Source organism: Gallus gallus, chromosome 34, assembly GCF_016699485.2.
Source record: "Gallus gallus isolate bGalGal1 chromosome 34, bGalGal1.mat.broiler.GRCg7b, whole genome shotgun sequence".
NCBI classification, from domain to species: Eukaryota; Metazoa; Chordata; class Aves; order Galliformes; family Phasianidae; genus Gallus; species Gallus gallus.
The window spans coordinates 1,032,786-1,055,948 of NC_052565.1; the positions used below are offsets into that span (position 1 = coordinate 1,032,786).

General features: G+C 64.2%; 2 protein-coding genes across 12 annotated transcripts; both read right to left on the bottom strand.

Moving 5' to 3' along the window:
* Window positions 1-355: 355 nt before the first annotated feature.
* PCBP2 (poly(rC) binding protein 2) lies at window positions 356-15,287 on the bottom strand. 11 transcript variants are annotated; one of them, XM_015300341.4, is made up of 16 exons: window positions 15,045-15,287; window positions 12,688-12,823; window positions 12,267-12,290; window positions 12,129-12,161; window positions 11,760-11,876; window positions 10,341-10,472; window positions 9,602-9,730; window positions 9,053-9,127; window positions 7,330-7,416; window positions 7,089-7,154; window positions 6,311-6,352; window positions 5,216-5,288; window positions 4,693-4,731; window positions 3,786-3,838; window positions 2,975-3,144; window positions 356-953 (listed from the first exon to the last, which is right to left on the bottom strand). In XM_015300341.4, exons 2-16 carry the CDS (start codon window positions 12,754-12,756, stop codon window positions 917-919), a joined length of 1,146 nt encoding a protein of 381 aa, XP_015155827.1. In that variant the 5' UTR covers window positions 12,757-12,823; window positions 15,045-15,287; the 3' UTR covers window positions 356-916. The 11 variants fall into 11 exon arrangements, with proteins under 11 accessions (XP_015155827.1, XP_046760952.1, XP_015155829.1 ...); XM_046904996.1 differs by having other exon boundaries at window positions 13,081-15,100; XM_015300343.4 differs by lacking the exon at window positions 7,089-7,154.
* Window positions 15,288-16,195: 908 nt separating this feature from the next.
* AMHR2 (anti-Mullerian hormone receptor type 2) lies at window positions 16,196-20,684 on the bottom strand. Its single transcript, XM_046904999.1, has 10 exons — window positions 20,603-20,684; window positions 20,186-20,295; window positions 19,658-19,882; window positions 19,240-19,354; window positions 19,009-19,166; window positions 18,127-18,274; window positions 17,897-18,033; window positions 17,291-17,429; window positions 16,690-16,711; window positions 16,196-16,288 (listed from the first exon to the last, which is right to left on the bottom strand). Exons 1-8 carry the CDS (start codon window positions 20,670-20,672, stop codon window positions 17,298-17,300), a joined length of 1,095 nt encoding a protein of 364 aa, XP_046760955.1. The 5' UTR covers window positions 20,673-20,684; the 3' UTR covers window positions 16,196-16,288; window positions 16,690-16,711; window positions 17,291-17,297.
* Between the last annotated feature and the right edge of the window lie 2,479 nt (window positions 20,685-23,163).

A 23,163-nucleotide genomic window follows, 5' to 3' on the forward strand; every position in this document is an offset into this window, starting at 1 on the left:
AGAAGAGGGGGTCTTTCCCCTTTTTGTTTGTGTAGGACCTACCATAATGGGGGGGAATGGGGAGTTATGGCAGCTTAACCCAAAGCAATGGGCAAAACTGTGCCGTGGGGCACAGTGGGGCAACTCCTCACTGTGGGGGAGGGGGAAAGGGGGTGGACAACAGCAGCACCACCTCCTTACTGGTGCAACTGGGAGCACTGTGGGGGCAGAGCCCCATAGGGCACAACATGGGGGGGGGGGGAGAGGGGAATTTACCATCACCCCCCCTGCAAAGGAGGGGGGCACAGAGGGACCCCCACCCCACACTGGGAGCACCGGGGGGGGGGGGGTTCAAATAAAGACGGAGGCAGGCAGATCCATTAACCAAAATAGGCTCCGGTTTCTATTCACAAGGAAAGGCTCCAGTCCATCTTTTTTTTATTATTATTATTTCTTTTTTTTTGTTTTTTTTTCTGAAAAATCTCCTGCCGTTACAGAACTGAACTGAAATGTCGCTCATCCACTCGTAACAATGGGACCAACAGAAACTTCATGAGCCGAAAAAGAGGGGTGGGGGGGAAAGGGATGGGGGGGGGGGGGGGGGGGGGGGGCGGGGGGGGCAGAGGAGGGGAGAGAGAAGCTTTAATAAAACTAAGATGGGCGCTCTGCGGCGGAGCGGAAAGGAAATAAAACGCTGCGATGGAAACCAAAATGAAACCGACGACGAGGAGAAAAAAAACAAAAAAAAATACCCCCCGAAATAAAAGAAAAAAAGAAAAAAAAAAATCAATGAAACGGAAACGGAAAAGGATCCGCTGAGCAATGGGAGGAACCCAAAAATGTACAAACTAGTTTAAAACCTGGGGCTGCTGCTAAGGGACTACACAGATGGATGGTGAGGTGAGGCCGAGGGTCCGCAGGCCGTGCCGGGGCCCTCCTAGCTGCTTCCCATGCCCCCGGTCTCGGAGGAGAGCCTGCAAGGAAGAAGAGGCGTCAGAGGGGGGCTGGGGGGGGGGAAGGGGGGGGTTGGGCCAGCGGGAGGGCTGGCGGTGTGATGGGGGTGGGGGGGATGCAGGGCTGGGGGATGCAGGGCCCCCCAGCAAAGCACAGCGCTGCAGAGGGGGATGGAGCTCCCAGCAGTGCGATGCGGACCACCCCGGGACCCCGAGAGGGGGGAGGAGGGGCAGAAGGGAAGGGGGGGGCAGCAGGGAAGGGGGGAACCCATGAGGGACCCTCAGGGAGCAGCGGGAGGTGAGGGAGGGGATGGAGGGAGGGGGAAAACAGCGCAGCACCCCCAAAGCACAGCCCCGGAGCTGCGCCTCAAAGCCTCTCCTCCCCTCCCTGAAGTGGGGGGTGGCTGTGAGCCCCCCCTCTGCTAAAGGGAACCCCTCCGGGCCCCCTCCCCACAAACGGGGCTCGGCCCCCCCGGCACAGAGCTGCAGAGCACATTCTCACCGTGGCAACTTTATTACAGGTACAGACATTAAAGAGACAGCGAGGCCGCGACCCCGCGGGCAATGGAACCAGGAATGCAATTAAATCCAGACTCGTTTATTCGGTAATGACCCCCCCCCCCCCCCCCCCACCCCAACCCCCGCGATTGCAACCGAGCTACTAAAAATGGAAAAAAGAGGAGGAAAAAACCCCAAAAAGCCAACAAACCGAGGGCTCCAAAGCTCCGGTGGGATGGGTGGGAGGGGTGGATGGAGCACTGCGCTCCAGGAGACGGGGAGAGGAAAACCAACGGGCAGCCCTGGCCAGAAAAGGGGTCTAAGAAACATCACAACGGGGTGGGGGGTGGGGGGGGGAACCCAGAAGGGAAATGAGATCTGAGCCACCCGCACGGGGCAGCGCTGCCCTATGGCTCAGTAAGGAGAGAACCTCTGCTTTTCCGCTTTCAGTTTGTTAGTAACGCACGGCACGGCCGGGGCGGAGGCACCCTTAGCAGCAGACACAACATTTAGAGCCAGGAGAGGGACAGGTTTCATGCCAAGCAGACTGGAGACACAAGGGGCGGTCGGAAGAGGGTTGGGGAGGCTGGCGGGCGCGTCGGAGGCCCCCGCTGTGGCGAGCGAGGGGGTGGTGGTGGAGGAGGAAGAAGAAGAAGGGGTGGAGGGTTGAGAGAGGTTGATGCTGAGGTGGTCAGGGATCGTGACGGAGGCTGCCTGGGAGGAGGGTTTAGCGCTTTCTAAACTGTAACAGAGGAGAAAAGGAACAAAAAAACGGGTGGGTGGGAGGGAAGAGCACAGAGGAAGCACAGGACAAACAGCGAAACCCGCCGGGCTCGGGGAGGGGGGAGCGCAGCACGGAGCCGAGAAGAGCAGAAGTGGGGGCTGCTCCTCCATAGGGAGAGCCCCGCAGCCCCACTGCCACCCACAGCCACCACTCATCTCCAGCATCCACGGAGCTGAGGGTCCCAATGAACCCGAATTCCAGCCTTAAGTCCGGCCCTAACGCTCACCACGGGACACCATCCGCACACCCGGAGGCCTCAGCACAGCCGAGAGGGCCCGAGCCCTCACCCCACAGCACTGCAGACCCCACGGGGAACACAGCGGTCCCCGAGGGCTCACAGCTGCTGCTCAGTCTGCAGGGCAGACACTGCCTGCGTCCGTCGGGATCCCCGGGATCCCCATATCCCACCGGGAGGTGCTGGGGATCCCACCTCGATCCCCCCGGCTGCAGCACCCCCAGAAGCCCTCGGCACAGAAAGCGACGGATCCAAACCACGCGAACCCAAACTGCTGAGATCCCAACGCAGCTCCGGGGACCCCGCGGTCCCCTCAGCCCCACAGCCACGACCCACTGCAGCCTTCCCTCGTCCTACAGCTTCCCGCTGAGCAGGAGGCGATCGCAGCAGGGGAGCAGGAGTGGGGATGGGGAAGGAAGGGCACAGGGATGGGGGGTGGGGAGGGAAGCCCCTTCCGCTCATGCTTGGGGGCACAAGGGGGGTCCCAGCCCTCCCCCCCCGCGCTGCCTCATCACGGAGACTCACCTGACATTGATTAGATACTGGGCCAAGCTAATGCTTGCTGCAGATCCAGTTATGGTAACCTGCCTGTCAGTAGATCCTTCCACTGGATTGGCAATTTTGATCTGCGCCCCGGACATCTGGCGGATCTCATTGATCTTGGCGCCCTGACGCCCAATGATGCAGCCAATCAACTGCAGAGACAGCAGCTTCATTAGTGGCTTCATTAGCAGCGGGCAGGGATCCCCGTCCCCCTCCATCACCCACACAGGGGGTACCACCCAGAAGTGGGGCTGAGGGCTCCCAGGAGGGCTTTAAAACCCCTTCCAGCACTCCTCTATAAGGAGAGAGGCTCTTAGATGGGGCAGACAGCGACAGGATAAGGGGGAATGGCTTCAAACTGAAACTGGGGAGGGGGAGGTGATGTGGGGAGGGAGCTCTGCACACAGAGCTGTGGGTGCCCCTTCCCAAGAGGAGCTCAGGGCCACAGAGGGGTCCCCGCATGGCTGATGGGTGGGGGCAGCCCAGGGCACAAGGTTAGAGCTGAGTGACCCCTAAGGCCCCTTCCGACCAGAGCCATTCTGTGACTCAATTTAAAAAGGCAGAAGGAAAAAAAAGTATATATATGAGATTGCCGCCTTAAATCTGGCTGGAAGGAGGAGGGATGAAGAGAGCAGCCCAAGGAGCTGCCTGGCGTGCAGCCATCACTCACAGCACTGCCATGAGCCCACCCTGCGGGCAGAGAGGGGCAGCCCACACCCCATCTCATAGGGGCACAGATTCTGCTGCTGACCCCCCCACGCCACCCCTCGTGGGGGAGGGCGCAGATACTCACATCATTTGGAATGGTGAGTTCATGAGAGGTGGTTTGAGCAGAAGCATCCAAACCTGTTTAAAAGACAGAGACAAAGCAGGAGAGGGTCAGGGGGGGCGGTGGGGGGGCATGGGCACAACGGGCAGCCAGCACTCACTGCTGGCCTCACAGCCACCTCGGAGACAGCTCAGACAGGAGGGGAAGGGCAGAGCAAGCGGTGAAGTTACTCGAGCCCCCGCTCCCTTCTCCTCCTCCCCACTCACCTGCTGCCCCCCCACCCCTTATTTCTCCCCCCACTGCCACCACAAGCTCTCCTTTGCAGTGGGGCAGTCCTGGAGCAGCGCCTCATCTCCATGGGGCCATCAATCACACCGGCAGCCTCCATGTGCTTTGCTCCCTCACCCCCAGCAGGGCAGGGCTGTGCTGGCCAGGCCGGGCTCCACCGGGCTGCTCAGGTTTCTCACTCTGCACTTTGCCCCCCTGCCCCGCTCCAGGAGCTGAGACCCCACTGCAGGGTCCTGGCAGGGGAGCAGCAGCTCAGCGCAGACACAGCAGTGATCCCTGCAGCACCAGGCAGGGGCTGCGCTGCTCAATGCCATCTGGGGTAAAAGGTTTGGGGGAGGAGGGGTGGGGGGGGGGGGGCTGCCTATGGGTGAAGTGGGGCAAGGCTCACATGTGCTCAAGGCTTCCTAACAGCATCACACACCACACAGCTGAGCCCTCCAACAAAGTTCTGCTCTCCAGAATCCAGAGTGCAAACTGACAGCTCCTGGGGGCCATCCAGGACCTCCAGCCCTCCTGCAGCTCCCCCTGGCCCCCCCAGCCCTCCCACCCGTGCACAAGGCGGGCAGCATTTAACAGGGAGAACAAGACCCCGGTCAGTGTTAATACACAATAAACTACAGATTTTTTGTGTTTTAATCATTACCCCAATAGCCTTTCACCTCTGGAGAGCTGGATTCAATGCCTGTTAAGACACAAGCAACAATAAGTTCGGCTGTCTCACGTTTAGAGCCCCAAATGGAAATGCAGCCACCTTAGCAAATGGTGCAGCAAATTTGGTGCAACTCAGCAGCTGCCCGCTCAGGGCTGGAGCAGCCAGAGGGGGGAGAGCGGGTGCTGCAGGCCAGGAGGTCCCCAGAGCATTGGCAGAGCCATGAAGGATGGGGTGGGAGGGAGGAAAGCAGCATGGAGGCCCTGCCTGCTCACTGATCTGCCCTCTGCAGGGAGGGGAGGGGGGGGGCAGAGACCACAGTTGCCCCCAGATGTGGCGCGACAGAGATGGTTACCTGGCCAGAGTTCATCACTCACGCTGTGGGTTTTTGGGTTTGTTTGGGGGTTTTTTTGAGCACACGAGACCCCGTGCAGAGGCCCTGCTTAGAGGGGAGCCCGGCTCCCAGTTTGGCCTTCGGCCCACGTTAGCATACAGAGGAGAGAAGGAGTTTCCATACCACTGAATCCAGTGTTGCCATGAGACATTGGAAAGTGTGACTGTTGCATTGCCAACTGGTGCAGCTTGGTCAGCTAGAGGGAAGAGAAAGAAAGAAAAAAAAAAAAAAGGCTGATGTTAGCTATTTCCCAAGCCCAGCAGGGCCAGGACCACGCAGCAGGCACACGGACACAGCGAGCGCCACCAAAGGCCTCCCCCCACCCTCGGCCAGGAGTGGGCTGGGGGGCTGCGCCCACCCCCCAGGAGAAGCAAGGAGCCATGAGAGGATCTCAGGGAGACGAGCAGAGAGGAGCAGGAGAGATGAGACCGCAGGGTGCTCACACCACACCATGCAGGGAGCAGCGTGGGGAGAGGGATGTGATGAAGGGAGGTCAGGATGGAGCCTGGAGTGGTGTGCGGCCCCTGCAGCAGCTCAGAGCACAGCTTCCTCCTACCCCTCCTCGCCCTCCTCGCCAGAGCCCCCCCTCACTGCTCTAAGGGCGCCAGGAGAAGAGATCAGCCCCGCCAAGCCTGCAACGAGCCTACGGGATGAGCATGGCTGCCAGAGGAGGGCAGCATCCCAGCAAGCAGGGACAGCGCCCACGGTGAGGGGGGCAAGGAGGGGTGGCCACCACCTGGACCGTTCTCCTGTCCCCAGCGGCCCCCAACAGGCTGGCAGCAGCCTGGGCCAGGCCAGATCCCCCCCTCCACTGCCACCTGCGACAGCTCAGCTGTCCCCTGCCCCACGAGAGCCACCGTGACAGCGTCCCGTCATGCGCTGCGGTGTCCCTGGATGGGACGTGTGCCAAATTCAAGAGGGGAGGGAAAGCCGGAGCTGGAGTGAAATGCCAACCGGGGGGGGAGGTGGTGGTGCTGGTGGGGGGGGGGGAGCAGAAAAACGGAGGAAGGGAATGTCAGAGAGAAAAGGGGAGGAGGAAAAGGAGAGATCTGAGACCAGGTGAAGCTGGCTGCAGGAGGGCGAAGTTTTTTGGGGGGGAGTTCGGATCAGATCGAGTTTCAGCCCAAGCTGGCGGCTCGAGTCGAGAAAGCACGGAGAAAATTTTGGAAGGGGGAAGAAGGGTGGATTTCAAGACAAGAAGTGTAAACAAAAACTTACATCTGGCTGTGGAATGGCATACTGTCCTTGAATGGTATAGGCCTACAAAAGGAGGAAAACAGTCCTATTAACAACCATCGGACAGCCACCCAGGGACAGACATTTCAACTAGCCAGGAAGTCAGAGAGCCAAGGCGGAGAGTTCTCCGGGGCAAGGGAAGTGGGGCAGGGAGAGGCAGGGGACGGACAATGCTGTAACAAGCAGTTTCTAGACGGGAAGGTACTCGAATTGGCCTTAGGTGGCAGTTACAGGGAGGGAGTGGACAGTATGGCGCCGTCCCCCCCAAAAAAAGGTGGCAGACAAACAGAACGGCTGGGATCTTGATGAAGATGTATGGTGTGGTGGAGTCCGACAATGCTTCTAGCCCTGCGCCCCCCGCCTCGCCGACAGGGGAGGGTCTCCAGCGCCCACCAGCCCTGCTAGCTCCCGGCCCCTCCTTCCCCGGCCCAGCAGCCCCCCAAAAAGTCCCGCTCCGAGTCCTCTCGTCACTCCGCACGCCTAGGAAACGTCGCCGGGCAAGCTAGAGGTCACTGCTGGAGCTGGCTACCGATGCTAGACAAGGCAAAGAGAGGCATTTGGGGGGTAACGAGGCTGAGCGCCTGACCTGCCAATTCCTCGTCTCGAGGTTAAGGGACAGCCACAGACTTCAGATTCCTCCTGAAGCTACCCAGAAAGGGCGAGTCACTGGCTGGGGCCTGGCTGGCTAAGGTGGGGGGCCGGGCAGGGGGGACAGGAGAGGCAGGGGAGAGGGGGGTACACAGCCTCACTTCCAGGTCACCGGAAGAACTGCAGCCCAGGCTGGAATTGGCCCAAGTTCGTTGCCATGCAGTGGCTGCCGGGTGGCCTGCGTGAGGAGAGGTTGGTGGGCTCAGAGTCCAGTTCCCAAGTGGACAGGAGTCCACAGCACAAAAGCCACCGTGACGGGTTTTGGGGGACGGGGACAGGGAATGCCACCCTTGTTGGCAGTCTCAGAGAGGCCAAGGATTGAACGGGCCGTGGAGACTGAACTCCCCTCTCACCTCCTGAGGTGGTCCCTCCAAGTCAGAGTTGAGGCACATGGATGGGGCGGTGTGGGGGTAGCTCGCACTGCCGCTGCTGTACCTGTCCTGTGGATAAATTAGAGGACTTCAGTCTCCAGGGCTGTCAATCCGAAACCTTCCGCTAACACCAAAGTCACATCGACATTAGCTCTGCTTTCGAGGGCTAACCCTGCTCTACGCACGACTCTGAGCTGCGAGACAGAGCACAACACCACCAGGAGCGGGCCCGGACGGCTGCAGCGGGCTGGCCCTGGGCCGGGGGAGAGGGGTGGAAGACAAGGAGGGGAGAAAAAGGGAAAGGGAAGGAAGAGATGCGTGGCTGTCGGGAGCCTGCTCCTCACTGCTCTAAGGGGGATGGCGGCCGGCTCCCGCGCCGGGGGGGGCTGCACAGTACGACCCTCCGCTGGCAAACGGTGCGGATGGCTTCGCCCGGCGCTCCCCCCCAGGTGCAGAGTGGCAGGAGAAGCTGTCGGAGAGCGGGGGCTGACCAGGGTCAAGGGGGGGAAGGAAGAGGCAGGGAGGGCGAGGGGTGGGGGTGCTGAGGCGAGGGTGGGGAGGGGACGGCAGCAGCTCCGTCCCCAAACAAGCGTGGCACTCGGAGGCCCGGCTCCAGGGGAGGCTGCCAGCAGCTCTCCACCCCAGCTGCAGCATCGGATCCGGTCTGTGTGGCCATGGCTCTGCCCTACAGCAGGACCCCAAGGCTGATGGCGGGGGGCTCCGGCCCCCCCCCCCCCCCCCCTCCATCACCATGCACCCACCCTGGGGGGCCTCCCTGGCAGCACGGAGGCAGCAGATGCATCTGCAAGTTGCCCTGTGTTGCTCCAAGCGGTAATGGCAGCCCTGGGAACTGAGAGGTGGGGAGTAGTGACCCCCACACCCCAACCTCCTCTCTCACCCAGCGGGGACCAGCACATCCCCAAAAAGCTGGGGGACTCGGGGCTTTACAGCAGACAGGACCCCAAGGGAGCCCTGTCGCCTGTAACAGCAGTGCCTGGCTCCATGGCTACAGCAATGGGGTGGCCTGAGGCAGCTGCCCCTTGCCAGCACATCCCCAAGGCAGGGCAGGGGGGAGCAAGCAACTCCCCGGGATCAGGTCAGCACAAGAGGGGCTGCATCACCGATCCCTTAAGGCTACTTCTATCTGACACCCTCCCCTCGCCAAGATGAAGCTTTTCTACACCCTAATCCTGCCCAAGGCACAGGCTGAGCCTTTGCACCCTGAGAGCCAGCCCCAGAGAGCAGAGAACCCCCAACCTCTGGGCCAGTCACCCACACAGGTCGCACCGAGTCCTCGGAGCCAATCCCACAGAGAAGGGACAACTGGCTTTGGCAGCTGGAGTCCCATCCCAATTCAAATCCCCAACCGCCACCACCATGTTGAGATTCCCCCCCCCGGTTGCTCCAGGAGCACTTTGACAACACCACCCCCCTCCCCAAATTAACCCTCCCAGCTCCCTCCCCACCTCTGCCCTCCTGCCTCCCGCAGCGAGCTCAGTGAGGAAGGCTCAGAGCAGGCTCTGGGAGGCTGAGGCCAAGCAGAGCTGCCCCGTGCCGGAGGAAGCGGTGTGGGTGACAGGCACGCAGAGCAGCTGATGTGCACTGGCGGTGTGGCAGCTTGTTTATCCCCCACCCCCCCCCCCCACCACATAGACACACACAACCCTCCCCTCCCCACACCCCACGAGCTGAGGAGAGGCCTTACCTGACCGCCTGCAAAGATGACGGGAGAGCTGGATGGCTTGGGTCGGTACGGGATGGTGACGCCCTTCGGGGGAGACTGGGTGACAGCAGAGAAGGGACATCAGGCACCGAGCGCTGCCAGCCACCCCCACCCAGCACCCAACGCTTCGCTTCAAGTGCGAGTCTGCTCTCAGAAGGGCTGAGTCTGGCTGAGCCCTCAAGTGCTACAAACAATCCTACTTATTCCCTGCTCCATGCACTGAGCAGAGGGAGGCTTGCAGCACCATGCTGGGACAGGGGGACGCTGCTGCTCGGCGTCACTGCTCACCAGGGCAGCGAGCAGCACCATCAGCTGGCAGGAGCTCAAGAGGACTGGCTCAACCCCAGCTTTAAGCAGCTCCAAGCCTCACCTGTAATCCCCAACTATCCCTTTATCCCCCAGCAGCCACTCCTCTGTCCTCAGGGGTTCCTATTGGTCAGGAGGGCCGCAGCCAAGAAAGGGCAGAGGGATCCCTGTGCCTCACACGTGTCCCCAGGGAGAGGGCCCAGCACACGGTCGGGGGGGCCCTACCTCAAGCATGACAACGCAGATCTGTTTGACGCACTCAATGATGGACTGTGGGATCCCAGCAATGGTGATGGCTCGCTCGGTCGAGTTGGGCAGCATGTCTCCTGCCACCTGGACCTGTGCCCCTGTGCTCTGCAAAGTTTAAGGATAAAAATAAACGGTCAGACCCGGGGAGGACAGTGAGCTCACTGCATCCAGCAGCCTCGTGGCCAAGTTATACATAGCCAAAAGTGCCCCCCTTCTCCCTCAAAATAATGCCTTTTAATCCTAGCTGGAAATAAGTCGGTCAGGAGGAGGAACCAGGCTGTGGCCTTCTCCTGTAACCCAAGTCAAGCCCATCTCTGCTGCAAGCAGAACTGGACAGGGTTAATCCCTGGAGGCCAAGGGTCAGTGGCACTCAGCACTAAGCAGCATTACATGCCTTTCTCGCTGAGAGCCAGGGGCTTGGCAGGCTGGTGGCATGCATTCCCCCCCCACCGCCAGCTGGGAAAAAGCCTAGGGAGAGGAACTGAGAGTAGCAGGAACCCAAGCATCCCACTCCAGGGGACAGTGCCGGGAAGGGGAGGCTCTGACCCAGTCTCAGTTTCACAAGCACTAAAAATACAAGGAGCTTTTTAAAAAGGGCCAAATGATCCTGTCTCTACACTATGCAGTTCCACTTCTGCAGGGCAGGCACAAGTTTTTGCCCCCCTCTGCCATGCACCGGGCCCTGCACATCGCCAGCAGGGTAGCCGGCACCCACCTCTCGTATCTCCTTGATCTTGCAGCCTCCTTTTCCAATCAGGGAGCCGCACTGGCTGGCAGGCACCACGAGTCGGAGGGTGACCGGGGGCCGGCTGGCAGCTGTGCTGTTGGTCATGGAGCTGCTGATGTCCTGTGAGGAAGAAGAGTTGCTCAGAGGGGCCAGTTTGGTGCAGGACCCTCATCAGAGGGATGAGGCTGGTTGTGCCAATAAGACGTCGGAACCTCCCGGATCCCATTTTTCAGGGCTTTGTTAGCATGCTGGAATCAACACAGCCACATTTTTGAGAAGGTGAAAGCAGCTAAACTCCCATGGCTTGCTGTGTTGGTGAAACAGGGTTTTAATCCCCACCAGCCCAATGCAGAGGCACTGGGTCAAGCCACAGCTAAATGGGAACCAACTGTACTGAAGAGATGAGGGGCTGGGGGCTCAGCATCCCCCTGCAGACAGCTCCCAGTTCAGCTCTGAGCCATAATGGGGATGAAAGCTCGGTGAAAACAAGCCGGGTGCTGATTACAGCAGTCATATGTGGGCAGGGGGAGGGGAGGCACACGGCTGGGCTCAGCTGACCTACTAAAATAAAAGCTTTTGCTGAGCCCCAGGCTCAGAGCACCAGCAGTGAGAGCCAGGAGGATGTCAGCTCCCAGGACACAGCAGCAGTTTGGGACTCACAGCCTTTTGGGCATTCCCATGAGCACAGGGGTCTTGGGGTCTGGTGTGCTGACGGGGGTGTCCTGAATCCAAAGGGATAAGGCACCAGGAGCTCTGCCCCCCACAAGAGATGGGAGGGCCAAGGAGCTCACCCTTCTGAAAAGCCAAAAGCTCCTCACGCCACAGCCTGGAGCAGGCTCTGACTCCCATAGCTGGGATCTGGATCAGCATCTCACTGACAATCAGCAGTTCCACAGGAGCAGGGTAGGGATTGTCCTTCAGAGCTGCAGGACCCCCAGACCCCTCAGCAGGGCTGGATATGGGGCTGAGTCCCCACTGCACATGAAGACAGGAAGGCAGGGAAGGAGGACAGTCCAGGAGAACAAAGGAAGCAGGGATTCAAAGCCCTCCTCTGTTTGATGCTGTTTTACTGGTGGTCATGGGGGGTTTCCAGCCCCAGGAAATCCCCACAGGGCCCCAACGCTCAGCAAGCAGGCACTTAAGGTTGGCTGAGCACTCAGGAGGAAAATATCATACTTGGACCCTGGACTCTGCTCAAGGAAGGGCAAAGATCAGCCCCTGCTGGGAGAACACTCCTCACCCACAGGGAGGATCATGCGGTCGTTCCAGCCCCCCAGGAGCTGTGGGGCAGACCCCAGCCCTGCACAGCAGCTCCACAGGGCAGATTTGTCCAGAAAAATGAAATAAAAAAAAAAGGCTGAGCACCATCCCTGCAGCACGCAGGGGAGGCTCACGGCCGAGACGCACCTCTTCCAGTTTGTCAATGATCATCGCAAAAGCTTTGAAGATGGCATTGGTGGGGCCGGCAAGGGTGATGATCCGCTCGGGGCAGTTCCCTTCTGAGATGTTGATGCGAGCACCACTCTGCGGGAAGGAAGCAGCGCGGGGACGTCAGGGCCCTGCAGAGCCACGAGGCCGCCCTCCTCCCTCGGCTCAGCGCCCGGCAGCCATCTTAGCCGCGCTGGCTTCCTGCCCCAGCCCTGCCTACATCTCCCAGCATGCCTTGTGCCCGCCGGCTCCATCTGCTGCCGGTGCTGCGCCGCCAGAAAATTCCTTTCAAGGCCGGCACCGCTGCGGACCCCTCAGCCCCCCCTCAGCCCCAGCACTAAAGCTCACCTCCTCGCGCATCTTCTTCACGGATTCCCCTTTCTGTGAATGAAGAAGAGAAAGGAGAGGCGTCAGCGCGGCTGCGCTGGGTGGGGGGCGAGGGGGGGGGGGGGGGCGCACGGGGAGGGGGGTTTGCTGCTCGCTTACCTTCCCAATGATGCTGCCGACCTCCTGGGAGGGGAACAAAAGCAACAATTAGGAAGTGCTTAAAGAACTCCCCCAGTGCCAACTGCGTCCGCACAGCTCCCAGCTACGGAGCACAAAACGCAGCTTTTGGGGGCAAAACAAACTCCTGGAAGCCCCCTCAACCACGCCGAGGCTGCGCCCACGGTTGCACTCATTCTTCCCCAGCCCCCCCCCGGCTGTTATTTTTATTGATGTGCTGTGCTTTTAAAGCGCTGCCTCGGTCGTCACGAGCTGCCCGAGCCCCGGCCGGGTGCCAAGGAGCACATTCCTCACACCACTGGCTAATGGCGGCCACGAGGCGGTGGGGGGATGAGGGAGCAGCACTGCCACTGAGCGCTGCTCGGCTGGATTTGGGGGGGCGGGGTGGGGGGAACACACGTACCTTTCCATGCATGAGTAGCCGGATGGTGAGCGTGACATTTAATCCACCTTCAATGACACCGGTGTCCATCTTGGGCTGCGTTGGGTCAGGTCAGGCTTTGTCAGCGGTCAGATCTTTGGTCGCTGGGTAGTGGGAGCTGGGAAAGAGAGGGGTCGGCTTTGAAGCCCCTCCCTCACCCTCCCCACCTATGTGAGCCCCCCATCTGAGTCCCCACAGAGTTCTTCCCCAACAGACACGGGGCTGTTCTCCTCCCACAGGGCTGGGAGCCCCACAAGGCTCCTCTTCCCCACTCAGAGTGGATGGGAAGCACAGCTGTGATCCCACCTGCACCCAGCACAGCCAGGCTCGTTCATCCCTTGTATCAGAGGCTTTGCCCACTGCTCCAGGACCTGCCTCAACTCGAAGCCTCTCCACCTTAACCCAACGAGGAGCCTCCCCAGGCAGCCACGTGTAGGCACACACAGCTGCTGCCCTGTTTCCCTCTGGTTTCACCCACTCGGGGAGCCGGGTTGTTGAGGGGAGGGAGGGTAAAAAACAAAAAAGCTTTCTCCCAGCTCCGCCTGCGCTGAGGGCTTTCAGCCCAGCTCCCAAGTTGATTTACCCAAAGCAGATAAGGCCACATGAGCCCACGATCAGGTTTCAAACAACCTGCGGCCCGAGCCGACAGCAGTTGCAAAACACCACAGCCAGCCTAAGAGCTGGAGCAGCTCAGCAAAATGTCTGTTTAACTCTCACCTCCCTCACAAAAAGAAAACAAACAAACAAAAAAAACACTACAAACAACCCAACTAAATAAACTGAATTGCGGCCATGCTCTGCTTTCATCAGCTCAGTGCCCCATCAAAGTTTAACCAAACCCGGTGAAGGACTGAGCCGGGCAGAGCAGGGCAAGGGCAGGGGGATTAATCTCACAGGGCCGTGCCAAGCTCCGAGCGAATGCTCTTTTAAGGGGAAGCTGCTGGCAGTGGAGGTTTCTGCTGCCGTGAGCAGTGAAGGCTCCCAAAAACTCCACATTTTGGGTCAGAGCCGCACAGCCAAAGTAGGGCTAAAAGTGGGGCTGGGGGAGCACGGAGCCCCAGACGCGGCATTTGGGGCATTTCGGGGCTCCCGGCAGCTCCTCCCCCAGCTCAGCACGCTGCCGTGTCTGCATCCATTCGCAGCGGATCTGCCGGTCCAACGAGCCGCTCGGGGACAAAAGGCGGTGCGGAGCCGCGGGGGTCGTCGCGGTGCGGGGCGGGCAGAGGGGCTGAGCCGGGAAACTTCCCCGAACTTCTCCTCAGCTCCGGGCCGCGCTCGGCCCAGCGCACGTGGGGGGGAGGGGGGGGAGGCTCGGCCCTAACGAGGCTGGGGGGCGCTGCTCCAAACCGAAGGCAGTTCTGGGGAAGAACGGAGCCCCGCGGGGGTACCCGGAGGTGAACGGGAGCCCAGAAAGGGACGTGGGGGAGAAACACGAGGCGGGGGGGTGACCCAGCTTGGAAATGGGCCCGGGAGAACAAAACGAGGGGCCAAAGCACGGGGGGGGGGGGGGCCCGAACAGGGAAGCGAGGGGAAGAGAAGAAATCGGGGGGGAGGGGGGCCCTGAAATGGGGGGAGTGGAGCTGGGGGGGAACAGCGGGCCGGGCCCGACCGAGAGAAACGGTGCGGCCGCGGCTGCGAAAACACGCGGGGGGGGCGGGGGGGGGAGGCGGCCTCAAAGCGCGCCGGTACCGGAGCCCCCAAACCGGGACCGCCCCCCGCGAGGGGCCGCGGCTCCAACCGGGCCCTTTTTGGGGAAGGGAAAAACGCGGGAGGAAGAAAAAAAAAAAAAAAAAAAAGGGCCGAAAACAAAAAATCGGAATCGCCGGAAAAATAAAAATGAATAAAACAAAAAAAAAAAATAAACTCCGCGAACGGCGGCGGATTTCAGAAAAAAATCAGAACAGCCCCAAAAATTACAAAAAAAGAAAATCGAAAAATAACAAATAACCGCCGCCCCCCCCCCCCAACCCCCCCGTGGTGAGGGGGGAGCGGGGGGGGCAACGTGCGTCACGCGGCACCGCCACCCCCCATCCCCCCCCCCCGGCTCCGGTCCCGGCGGTGGTGGCGGTGCGGGGGGGGGAGGGGCGGCGGCACCCCCCTCCCCCCCCCAGTGGCGGCGCGGCGCGCAGGCCGCGGCCTAGGCCGCAGTAGGCCGCACTTAGGCCTCGGGCTGGCGTGAGGGCGCGGCCGGCGGCGGGCGGCGCAGGGCGGGACGGCGGCGCTACGCAAGGCCGCGGCTTCGCGGTTGGGGTGGAAGAGGGCGGCGGATGGCGCGCGGGGAGCGGGTAAAGGGAAAGCGGGGGGTATTGGGGGTGGGGGGGGGCGGAGGTCGGGCCTACCTGGAGCGGCGCCGGTAACGGCGGCGGCGGGAGAAGGGCGCTCCGGGCGGAGCGGGAGGAGGGAGGGCGGGGAGGAGGGGAGGGAGGTGGGGGGGGAGAGGGAGCGCGCCGGGGCGGGCGGGATGGCGGCGACGGGAGGAGGCGGCGGCTGCTCCTGCTGCGGCGGCCGCGGCGGGTCTGGGCGGGGGCGGCGGGAGCGGCCGATTTACAACCGCCCCGACCCGGAAACGGACGGCGCGCACCAGCGAGGCGCGGCGGGGCGGGGACAGAGCGGCAGCGCTCCGCCCCTCTCCCTTCGTTCCGCCCTCCCGCCTCAGCCCGAACCACAGAGGGGAGGGCGGGCAGAGCGCCGCCAGCCGCGCGCAGCGCCCCCCGGCGGTCGGGAGGACTGAGGGGGTGGGAGCGGGCAACGGGGGGGAGCGGCAGAATGTGGGGGGGCGGCGGGGGCTGCGACTGTACGGGGCGAACAAAGCGGGGCGGGAGGGGCGGGGATGGGGAGAGCGATGGGGGCAATGCGGCATTCGGGCTGGGGGTGCCCCCTCCCCAGTGGAGTTTGCCCCGCACGACGTAAAGGAGGCTCTGAGACGGGTTGAGGGGTTCCCAGGGCTTTATTGGGAGGCAGCAGCAGCAACCCCGGCAGCCGTGACACCACAGAACCCAATGGGACCACCGGACACCCCATAATATGCTGGCACCCACTGAAGCCAAAACACCCCCTCAGCACCCACACAGGCCCACGGGGCGGAGGAACATGGGGACACCCCGTGGGCACGGGATGTGGTGGGGCACGGGGCCATGGGCGGCTGTGGGTGTTCCCAGGGGTGGATATGGGGCGGTCACAGGAGGTCCTACATGGACACGGGGCGGTCACGGACGGTCCCAGCTGCTCGTGGGTTCCAGGTGGTCACAGCACACGGGGGGGGCCGCAGGAGGACACGGGTGGCCCCCAGGCGGCCCCGGCACGTGGGTGGCACTGCCATCAGTCGGAGTCACTGCTGGAGGAGGAGGAGGAGGAGGAAGAGGAGGAGGACAAAGAGCGCTGCAAAGCAACAGGACGCCGTGAGCACCGTGGGGCGACCCCAAAACGCGTCCCCCCAAACGCTGTGTCGTTCCCCCCCCCATCACCTTGTGCCTCTTTTGAGCCTTCTTCATCCTCTTCTTCATCTTCTTTGCCGCCTTCTTGTCCAGCCCGGGGGGGACCACGGGGGGCACCCCGGCATAGGGGGGCTGCAGGGGGGGGCACCCTGGGGGTCCCATTGGGCACAGAGGAGGGGCTGAGGGGGGCAGGACGGCCCCAGGGGGGTACGGAGGGGTGCTGGGGGGGTATGGGGGGGCTATGGGGGTGCTTGGGGGAGCTGCGGGGGGGCACAGGGGCTGCCCAGGGGGGTACGGGGGGACCGCGGGGTGTGGGGGGTAGGAGGGGTTGGGGGGTGGTGGCTGTGGGGGGTACACGGGGTTGGGGGGGGGGCGGCTGCCCTGTTTAGGGAGAGAAATGAGAAGATTAGGGGGGACCCCACCTCCACTATCGCTCTGTGGGGGGGCAGGAGCTGGAGGTGAAGCTGCCCCCCATTTCTGGGGGTCATCCCCGCACTTTTTGGGATGTTGCCCCTCCCCCCACCCACCCTTACCTGCACTGGGGTCCCACATGGCAGAAACTGCTCCGGAACCTGGATATGGGGGGGGGGGGGGGAAAGATGGGGGAACACGGGGTGAGCTGTGACCCCCAACACCCCCAGGGGTCCCCCCTCCTGCACGGGGACGTCCCCCCACGCTGCTCCTGAGAGGAAGCCAGAAAGGGGATGGGGGGGGGGGGGTCAGAGACATTTGGGGGTTCCGGGTGGTGGGAGATATGGGGGGGTCAGAGGGGTTGGGGGGGGCTTAGGAGGGGGACGATGGGGAGCAATGGGGATTTGGGGTACGTAGGGGTGCAGGGAGACTCAGGGCTGCAGAAGCATTGGGGGGGCGATATGGGGTACACGGGGGGGGGGGGGGGGGGGGGGAGGGGGGGGGATCTGGGGGTGCGGGGTCCGGGGGTCCCTCCCGCTCCGCTCCCACCTCCGCCGCCTCCGCTCCGAGCGCTGCCCCGCCCTGCAGGAAGCGGGGAAGGGGCGTGGCCTGAGGAAGGGGGCGTGGCCTGAGGAGGGGGCGTGTCCACCCGCACGTGGCTCCTCCCCTTGGGGGCGTGGCCTTCCCGTCCTCCTACCGCCGCCCCCCCCGTGCCTCAGTTTCCCCATTTGGGGTCGCACCTCCGGGTCAGCTCCGCGGGGGGGGCTCGGGGGGGGCCGCCAGGCGCTGCAGGCGCTGCAGGGCGCGCTCGGCCGACAGCCGCGCCTCGGGGTCGGGGTCCCAGCAGTCCTCCAGCAGCTCCTGCAGAGCCCCCGAGGGCTGCAGGGAACGACCCCCAACCCCCACCTCAGTCAGTGATGGGGCACTCGGGACCCCACCCCCAAAGTTCCCCATATGGGTGGGGAGCTCCTGGGATTGGGCACCCACAGTGCATGCCTGGTACTCGAGTAGGGCCCCCCCGAGTGTGGGCCCCCCCATTCCCCCATATAGGGTCACCCTGGGCACCCCTATGGGACCCCCAAACCTCTCAGCGCACCCCCAGAATCCCACAGACGCCCCCAATATTGGTCCACCCCAGACACCTCCAGACCCTCACAGATACCCCCCGTATAAAGCCACTCCTACGGGACCCCCAAGTCCCCCTCAGCACCCCAAGATCCCCCAGAGCCCCCCCAATACAGGGTCACCCCTATGGCCCCCTCCCCCTCACGGGCACCCCAGGGCCCCCCCGGCCACCCCTACGTGCCGGGTCCCCCTGTGCCTCCCTCCCCCCATCGGGGTCCCACCTGCGCCGTGCGGTGCCACATTGGGGGGATCAGTGGGCGCCGCCGCTCCTCCACCGCCAACCGCCGGAGCTGCGCCGCTGTGGGGCTGCCCCCCAACTCAGCCTCATAGGCCAGGCGGAACTCCGGCACCGGAACGCCTGGGGGGGAGGGGTGGGGGCGGCAGGGGGGACTCAGCGGGCCGGGTGGGATTGCTGGGGGCGGCCGGGGGGGCTTTGGGGGCGGGCGCTCACCGGGGCTGAGGCTCTGACAGCGCGAGAGGATCTCCCAGAGCAGCAGCGCCAGCGCGTACACATCGGCCTGCAGCAGCGCGCGGCCCCACCAGCGCAGGTCCAGACTCTCATCCAGGATCTCGGGGGCCAAATAGCGCTGCGTGCCCGCCTGCACCGCACAGAGGGGTTACGGTGGGGTTACGGTGGGGTTACAGTGGGGTTACGGTGGGGTTACGGTGGGGTTACGGTGGGGTTACGGTGGGGTTACGGTGGGGCCGTGCTTATAGCAGCACTGTGCTTACAGCAGTGCTGTGCTTACAGCAGCACCGTGCTCACAGCGGGGCCGTGCTTGCACCAAAGCCAAGCTTGCACCAGGGCTGCACTCACACCACAGCCATGCTTGCACCAGGGCTGCATTTACAACAGGGCCTTTCTTGCACCAAAGCCCTGCTTGCACCAAAGCCACACTTGCACCAAAGCCATGCTTGCTTGCACCAAAGCCACACTTGCACCAGAGCCACACTTGCACCAGAGCCACACTTGCACCAAAGCCATACTTGCACCAAAGCCACACTTGCACCAAAGCCATGCTTGCTTGCACCAAAGCCACACTTGCACCAAAGCCACACTTGCACCAAAGCCATGCTTGCTTGCACCAAAGCCATGCTTGCTTGCACCAAAGCCACACCTGCACCAGAGCCACACTTGCACCAAAGCCATGCTCACACCAAAGCCATGCTTACACCAGGGCTATGCTCACACCACGGCCACGCTTGCACCAAAGCCACTCTCACACCCGGCTCACTCTCACACACCGCAGCCCGGCATGCATTGGGTCCGTCCTCCCCGCACCCCTCACCCCCCACCCCTCTACCCCCCCCCCCCCGCCCCCCATGTGGTCACCCTGCGGATGTGCGCCGCTCTCTGCCCGCTGCCGCTGTGAGCGCGGGGCGGCAGCGCCATGGCGAGCCCGAAGTCCCCGATGGCGCACGTGCCGTCGTGGCGCACCAACACGTTCTGACTGCTGAGGTCGCGGTGCACCACGCTGGGTTTGTACAGCCCTGCGGACGCGGGGAGGCGTCACCGACTGCGGGGTCGCACGTGGGGGGAGGGGGGGGGGCGGGGGGCGCTCACCGTCGCGCCACAGCTCCTGGTGCAGGAAGGCGAGGCCGCGGGCCAGGGATAGCGCCAGGCGCACACTGCCTGCCCACGGGGAGACGTGCTGGCGAAGGAAGTGCTGCAGGGAGCCCTGGGGGGGACGGGGGGGGGGACGGGCGGGGGGGGGGAGTTGGGGATAATGCGGGGCACCCGGGGGTGCGCGGCGGCTGCAGGCGGAGCGGTGCCGCTGTGGGGGTGCGCGGCCACACGTCGCCATCCACGGCCGGGCGCGGCCGGAGGCAGCGATGCGCTCCACGAACGCCCACCCGCGTCCCGCATCCACGTGCAGCGATGCGCTCCCGTGCGCGCCCATCCGCGCTCCCAGCAGCCCACCCACGTCCCAAACCCCCTCCCCTCCCCTCGCCCCCCCCCCCCCCCCCTCCCCCGCACTCACGGCCGGGTAAAGCTGCAGCACCAGCAGCCCCCCCCTCGCGCACGGCCCGGCCCCGCGGGTGCCCAACAGCTTCGCCACGTTCTCGTGCTCCATCAGCGGCAGTTCGTGCACCGCCCGCTCGGCCGCCCAGCGCCGGGCCGCCCCCGCAGCGAAGGCTTTTATGGCGACCGGGCGCTGCTGCAGAGTGCCCCTCCACACCGCCGAGAAGCGCCCGGCCTGCAGCACCTGCGCCCAACGGGGGGGGGGGGCTGTGACCCCATAGCGGGACCCCGCGGGTGTCCCCGACCCCAGAACCACCCATCCTGGCGTCCCCATCTCAGGGACCCCCCCGGCGTCAGCAGCCCTGAGCACCCCCATGCCCAGGGAACCCCATCGCCATGCGCCCATGGGTCCAAGCACCGCCACCCCGTTACCCCCAGTGCTGCGCACCCCAAATCCCATATCCACAGTTCCCAAATAGGGGTTCCCCCCCCCCCCCCCCAACCCCGAAGCTCCCATCGCTGTCCCCACCCGTGGGTGCCGCCCCACCTGCAGGAAGCGCAGCGCAGGAAGGTCCGGGCTGGGGGGCTTTGGGGGGGCTCTGAGCTCCCGGCGTCTCTGCGGCGTCCGACCCATCTGCGCCCGCGTCCGTCTGCGCCCTGGGGGGGACGCGGAGACGTGGGGACATGGGGACACAGAACCCGGGGACACCCGGGAGCCCCCACCTTGGGGACATGGGGGATATGACACCCAGGGACCCCCCCCCACCCCAGGGGCAGCGCCGTGGCGCTTGGGAACGTTTGGGAATGCTGGGATGGGGCACCCACAGCAGCAATGGGGACTCGGGCACCCCATTCCCACGGGACGCGGTGCCTCAGATCCCTCCCGGGTGGGGCTGGGGGTGCTCTGCAGCTGTGTGCCCCCCTGCCCCCCCCCACGTCACCCCGTGTCCCCTGATGTCCCTACCCAGTGCAGCCAGGCAGGCGAGGAGGAAGAGGAGGAGGGGGACGGCGCCCCACAGCCACAGCGTCCCCATGGGTGGCACCTGGCTGGGCGCTGGGGACAAAGACCTCGGTGACACCGGGACCCCCCACCCTGGGGACCCCCCCTACCCTTGTGAACCCCCCACCCCAACTTGACAGGGACCCCATCACCCCTTTATTGGGGGACAGAGCCCCCCAAGGCTCCCCCTGCCCTGTGTGGGTCTCCCACCCCACAGAAATCCCCTATGGCTCCAAGTCCCCACCCATGGGTCCCCACCACCCCAACCCAACTCCCACCCCCCCATGGATCTCCAGCCCCTATGGATGCCACAACCCCAAAGACCTGAGGACCCCACCCCCCATGGGTGCTTCGTGTCCCCTTGGGTCCCCTCCCCCATTTCCATGAGTCCCCTCAAGGTCTCTGCGTCCCTCTGAGCCCCCTCCGTGTCCCCCACAGCCCCCAGAATCCCCCCCCCCCACCCACTGAAAGCCCCCCCTCCATGACCCCTTCATCTCCCAGGACCCCCCGAAAGACCCCCACTCCCGCATTCCCAGTGGACCCCTCCCAGCACCCCCCATACCAGAGTCAGGGGGTGCCTCCCCCGGCCCCAGGGCCCCCCCGCCGCCCCCCCTCCCGCTGGCGTTCCCGTTGCAGAGGTGACCGTGGCAGAGGCACACGAGGACAGCGGCTCCGGGGGGTCCGGCGGGGCTGGGGGTGCAGGAAGGAGAGGGGCAGGCGGCCCCCCCGCCCCCCCAGCAGCCTGGGGACAGCGGTGATGTCACCGGGGCACCCCCAGAGATCCCCTTCCCCTGCTGAGGGGGTTCCCCTGCCCTGGGGTGTGTGTGGGGGGGGGGGGCAGGATGGAGACCCCCTTCCTGGGATCCCCCCTTTCCCCAGGACCCCCCCCTCCTTGGTACCCATTGCCTGAACCCCCCCCCCCCCCCCCCTTTCCCCTACACCCCCCAGGACCTCTTTCCCCGGGACCCCCCATTGCTGGGACCCCCCCCCTTACCCTCCCCCCCCCTTCCCACCCCCTCCACATTCCCCCCCATTGGTTCACCCCCCTCCGCCCCGATCCGTCCCAGCACCGCCGCAGCCCCATCCGAAGGCCGAGGTCGGAGCAGGGAGTGAAGCGAACCCCCCCCGCACAGCTGCACCCAAAGGCTGCTCGGCCCCACAGCCCCCCCGCGGACCCCCCCGGAGGGGCTCACCCTGCACCAGCGCCTGACTGCGGTTCCAGATCCCAATGCAGCACTGCCGGGGGGGGCAGCGAACGGTGCTGGGGGCTGCCCCCACCTCCCCCCCCACCAGGCTGCCCCGCACACTGGGGTGCTTATAGGACACGCAGCTCAGGTTGTGCCCTATGGGAGAGGAACACAATGGGGGAGGTGGGGGGGACACTGATGGTGGCCCCCCCTCCCAAAAATCTGACCCCCCCCCCCCCCCCCCGACTCCCCTCAGCCCAATTGGGGGTCCGCACCCACCTGGCGGCTCCGCCGTCTGCCCCGTGGGGGACACTCTGGAGGGGGGGGGATATCGATGGTGACCCCCACCCCCAAAAATCCGAGCCCCCCTTCCCTGGCGGGGGGGGGCAGCACCCACCTGGGGGCCCCATGGGTTCCTCCGGCAGTGGGGACGGAGCTGAAGGATACACGCGGGGGCTGCGGAGCCGACACAGAGAGGAGGAGGAGGAGGAGGAGGAGGAGGATGAAGGCACCGGGGGGGCCCTGCGGTGGGGAGGAGCGCGGCGGGGGGACGGCCCACACCCCCCCAGCACTCAAACCCGGTGGCAAAAGTGGGGGGGTATCGCAGGTCGCTGCCTGCCTCAGTTTCCCCGTTTGGGGTTGAAGTCCTCCGAGCACTGTGGAGATCCCAAAGGCGGCCATGGGGCGGCCCCACAGCTCCCGAAGTGACCCCAGGGCGGCGTCGGGGACCCCAGAAATGGCCGCGGGATCCCCAAAGGTGACCTCAGGGCGTCACCAACGTCCCCACGGTGATCCCCTGTGGGTCCCAAACACCCCGGGGGGACCCCAAGGTGGGTCCACGTTGGCCTCAGGGCGACCCCCACGGACCCCAAAGCGGTCCCCTATGCACCCCCAGTGACCCCAGAGACCCCAAAGGGTCCACAAGGACCCCCATTGACCCCACGTCTCCATTGACCCCCAGGTCACCATTGCCCCCAAAGGGCCCCCATTGCCCCCATGTCTCCATTGACCCCAAAGGGCCTCCATTGCCCCCACATCCCCACTGACCCCAAAGGGCCCCCATTGCCCCCATGTCCCTACTGACCCCAAAGGGCCCCCATATCCCCCATGTCCCCATTGACCCCATATCCCCCAAGGACCCCCATGTCCCCATTGCCCCCACGCCCCCACTGATCCCAAAGGGCCCCCATTGACCCCACATCCCCACTGACCCCAAAGGGCCCCCATTGTCCCCACGCCCCCACTGACCCCAAAGGGCCCCCAAGGACCCCCATGTCCCCCACATCCCCACTGACCCCAAAAGGCCCCCATATCCCCACTGACCCCAAAGGGCCCCCA

What these genes read in the sequence shown, in the direction of transcription:
- PCBP2 (XM_015300341.4), bottom strand. Translation starts at nt 12,756, where the DNA reads ATGGACACCGGTGTCATTGAAGGTGGATTAAATGTCACGCTCACCATC. An exon ending in TCGGCAGCATCATTGGGAAG is followed by an intron (nt 12,162 to 12,266) that starts GTAAGCGAGCAG and finishes CTTCATTCACAG; the next exon opens with AAAGGGGAATCCGTGAAGAA. An exon ending in TCATTGACAAACTGGAAGAG is followed by an intron (nt 10,473 to 11,759) that starts GTGCGTCTCGGC and finishes TCTTCCTCACAG; the next exon opens with GACATCAGCAGCTCCATGAC.
- AMHR2 (XM_046904999.1), bottom strand. Translation starts at nt 20,672, where the DNA reads ATGGGGACGCTGTGGCTGTGGGGCGCCGTCCCCCTCCTCCTCTTCCTC. An exon ending in CGCCTGCCTGGCTGCACTGG is followed by an intron (nt 20,296 to 20,602) that starts GTAGGGACATCA and finishes CGTCCCCCCCAG; the next exon opens with GGCGCAGACGGACGCGGGCG. An exon ending in CTGCGCTGCGCTTCCTGCAG is followed by an intron (nt 19,883 to 20,185) that starts GTGGGGCGGCAC and finishes CGTTGGGCGCAG; the next exon opens with GTGCTGCAGGCCGGGCGCTT.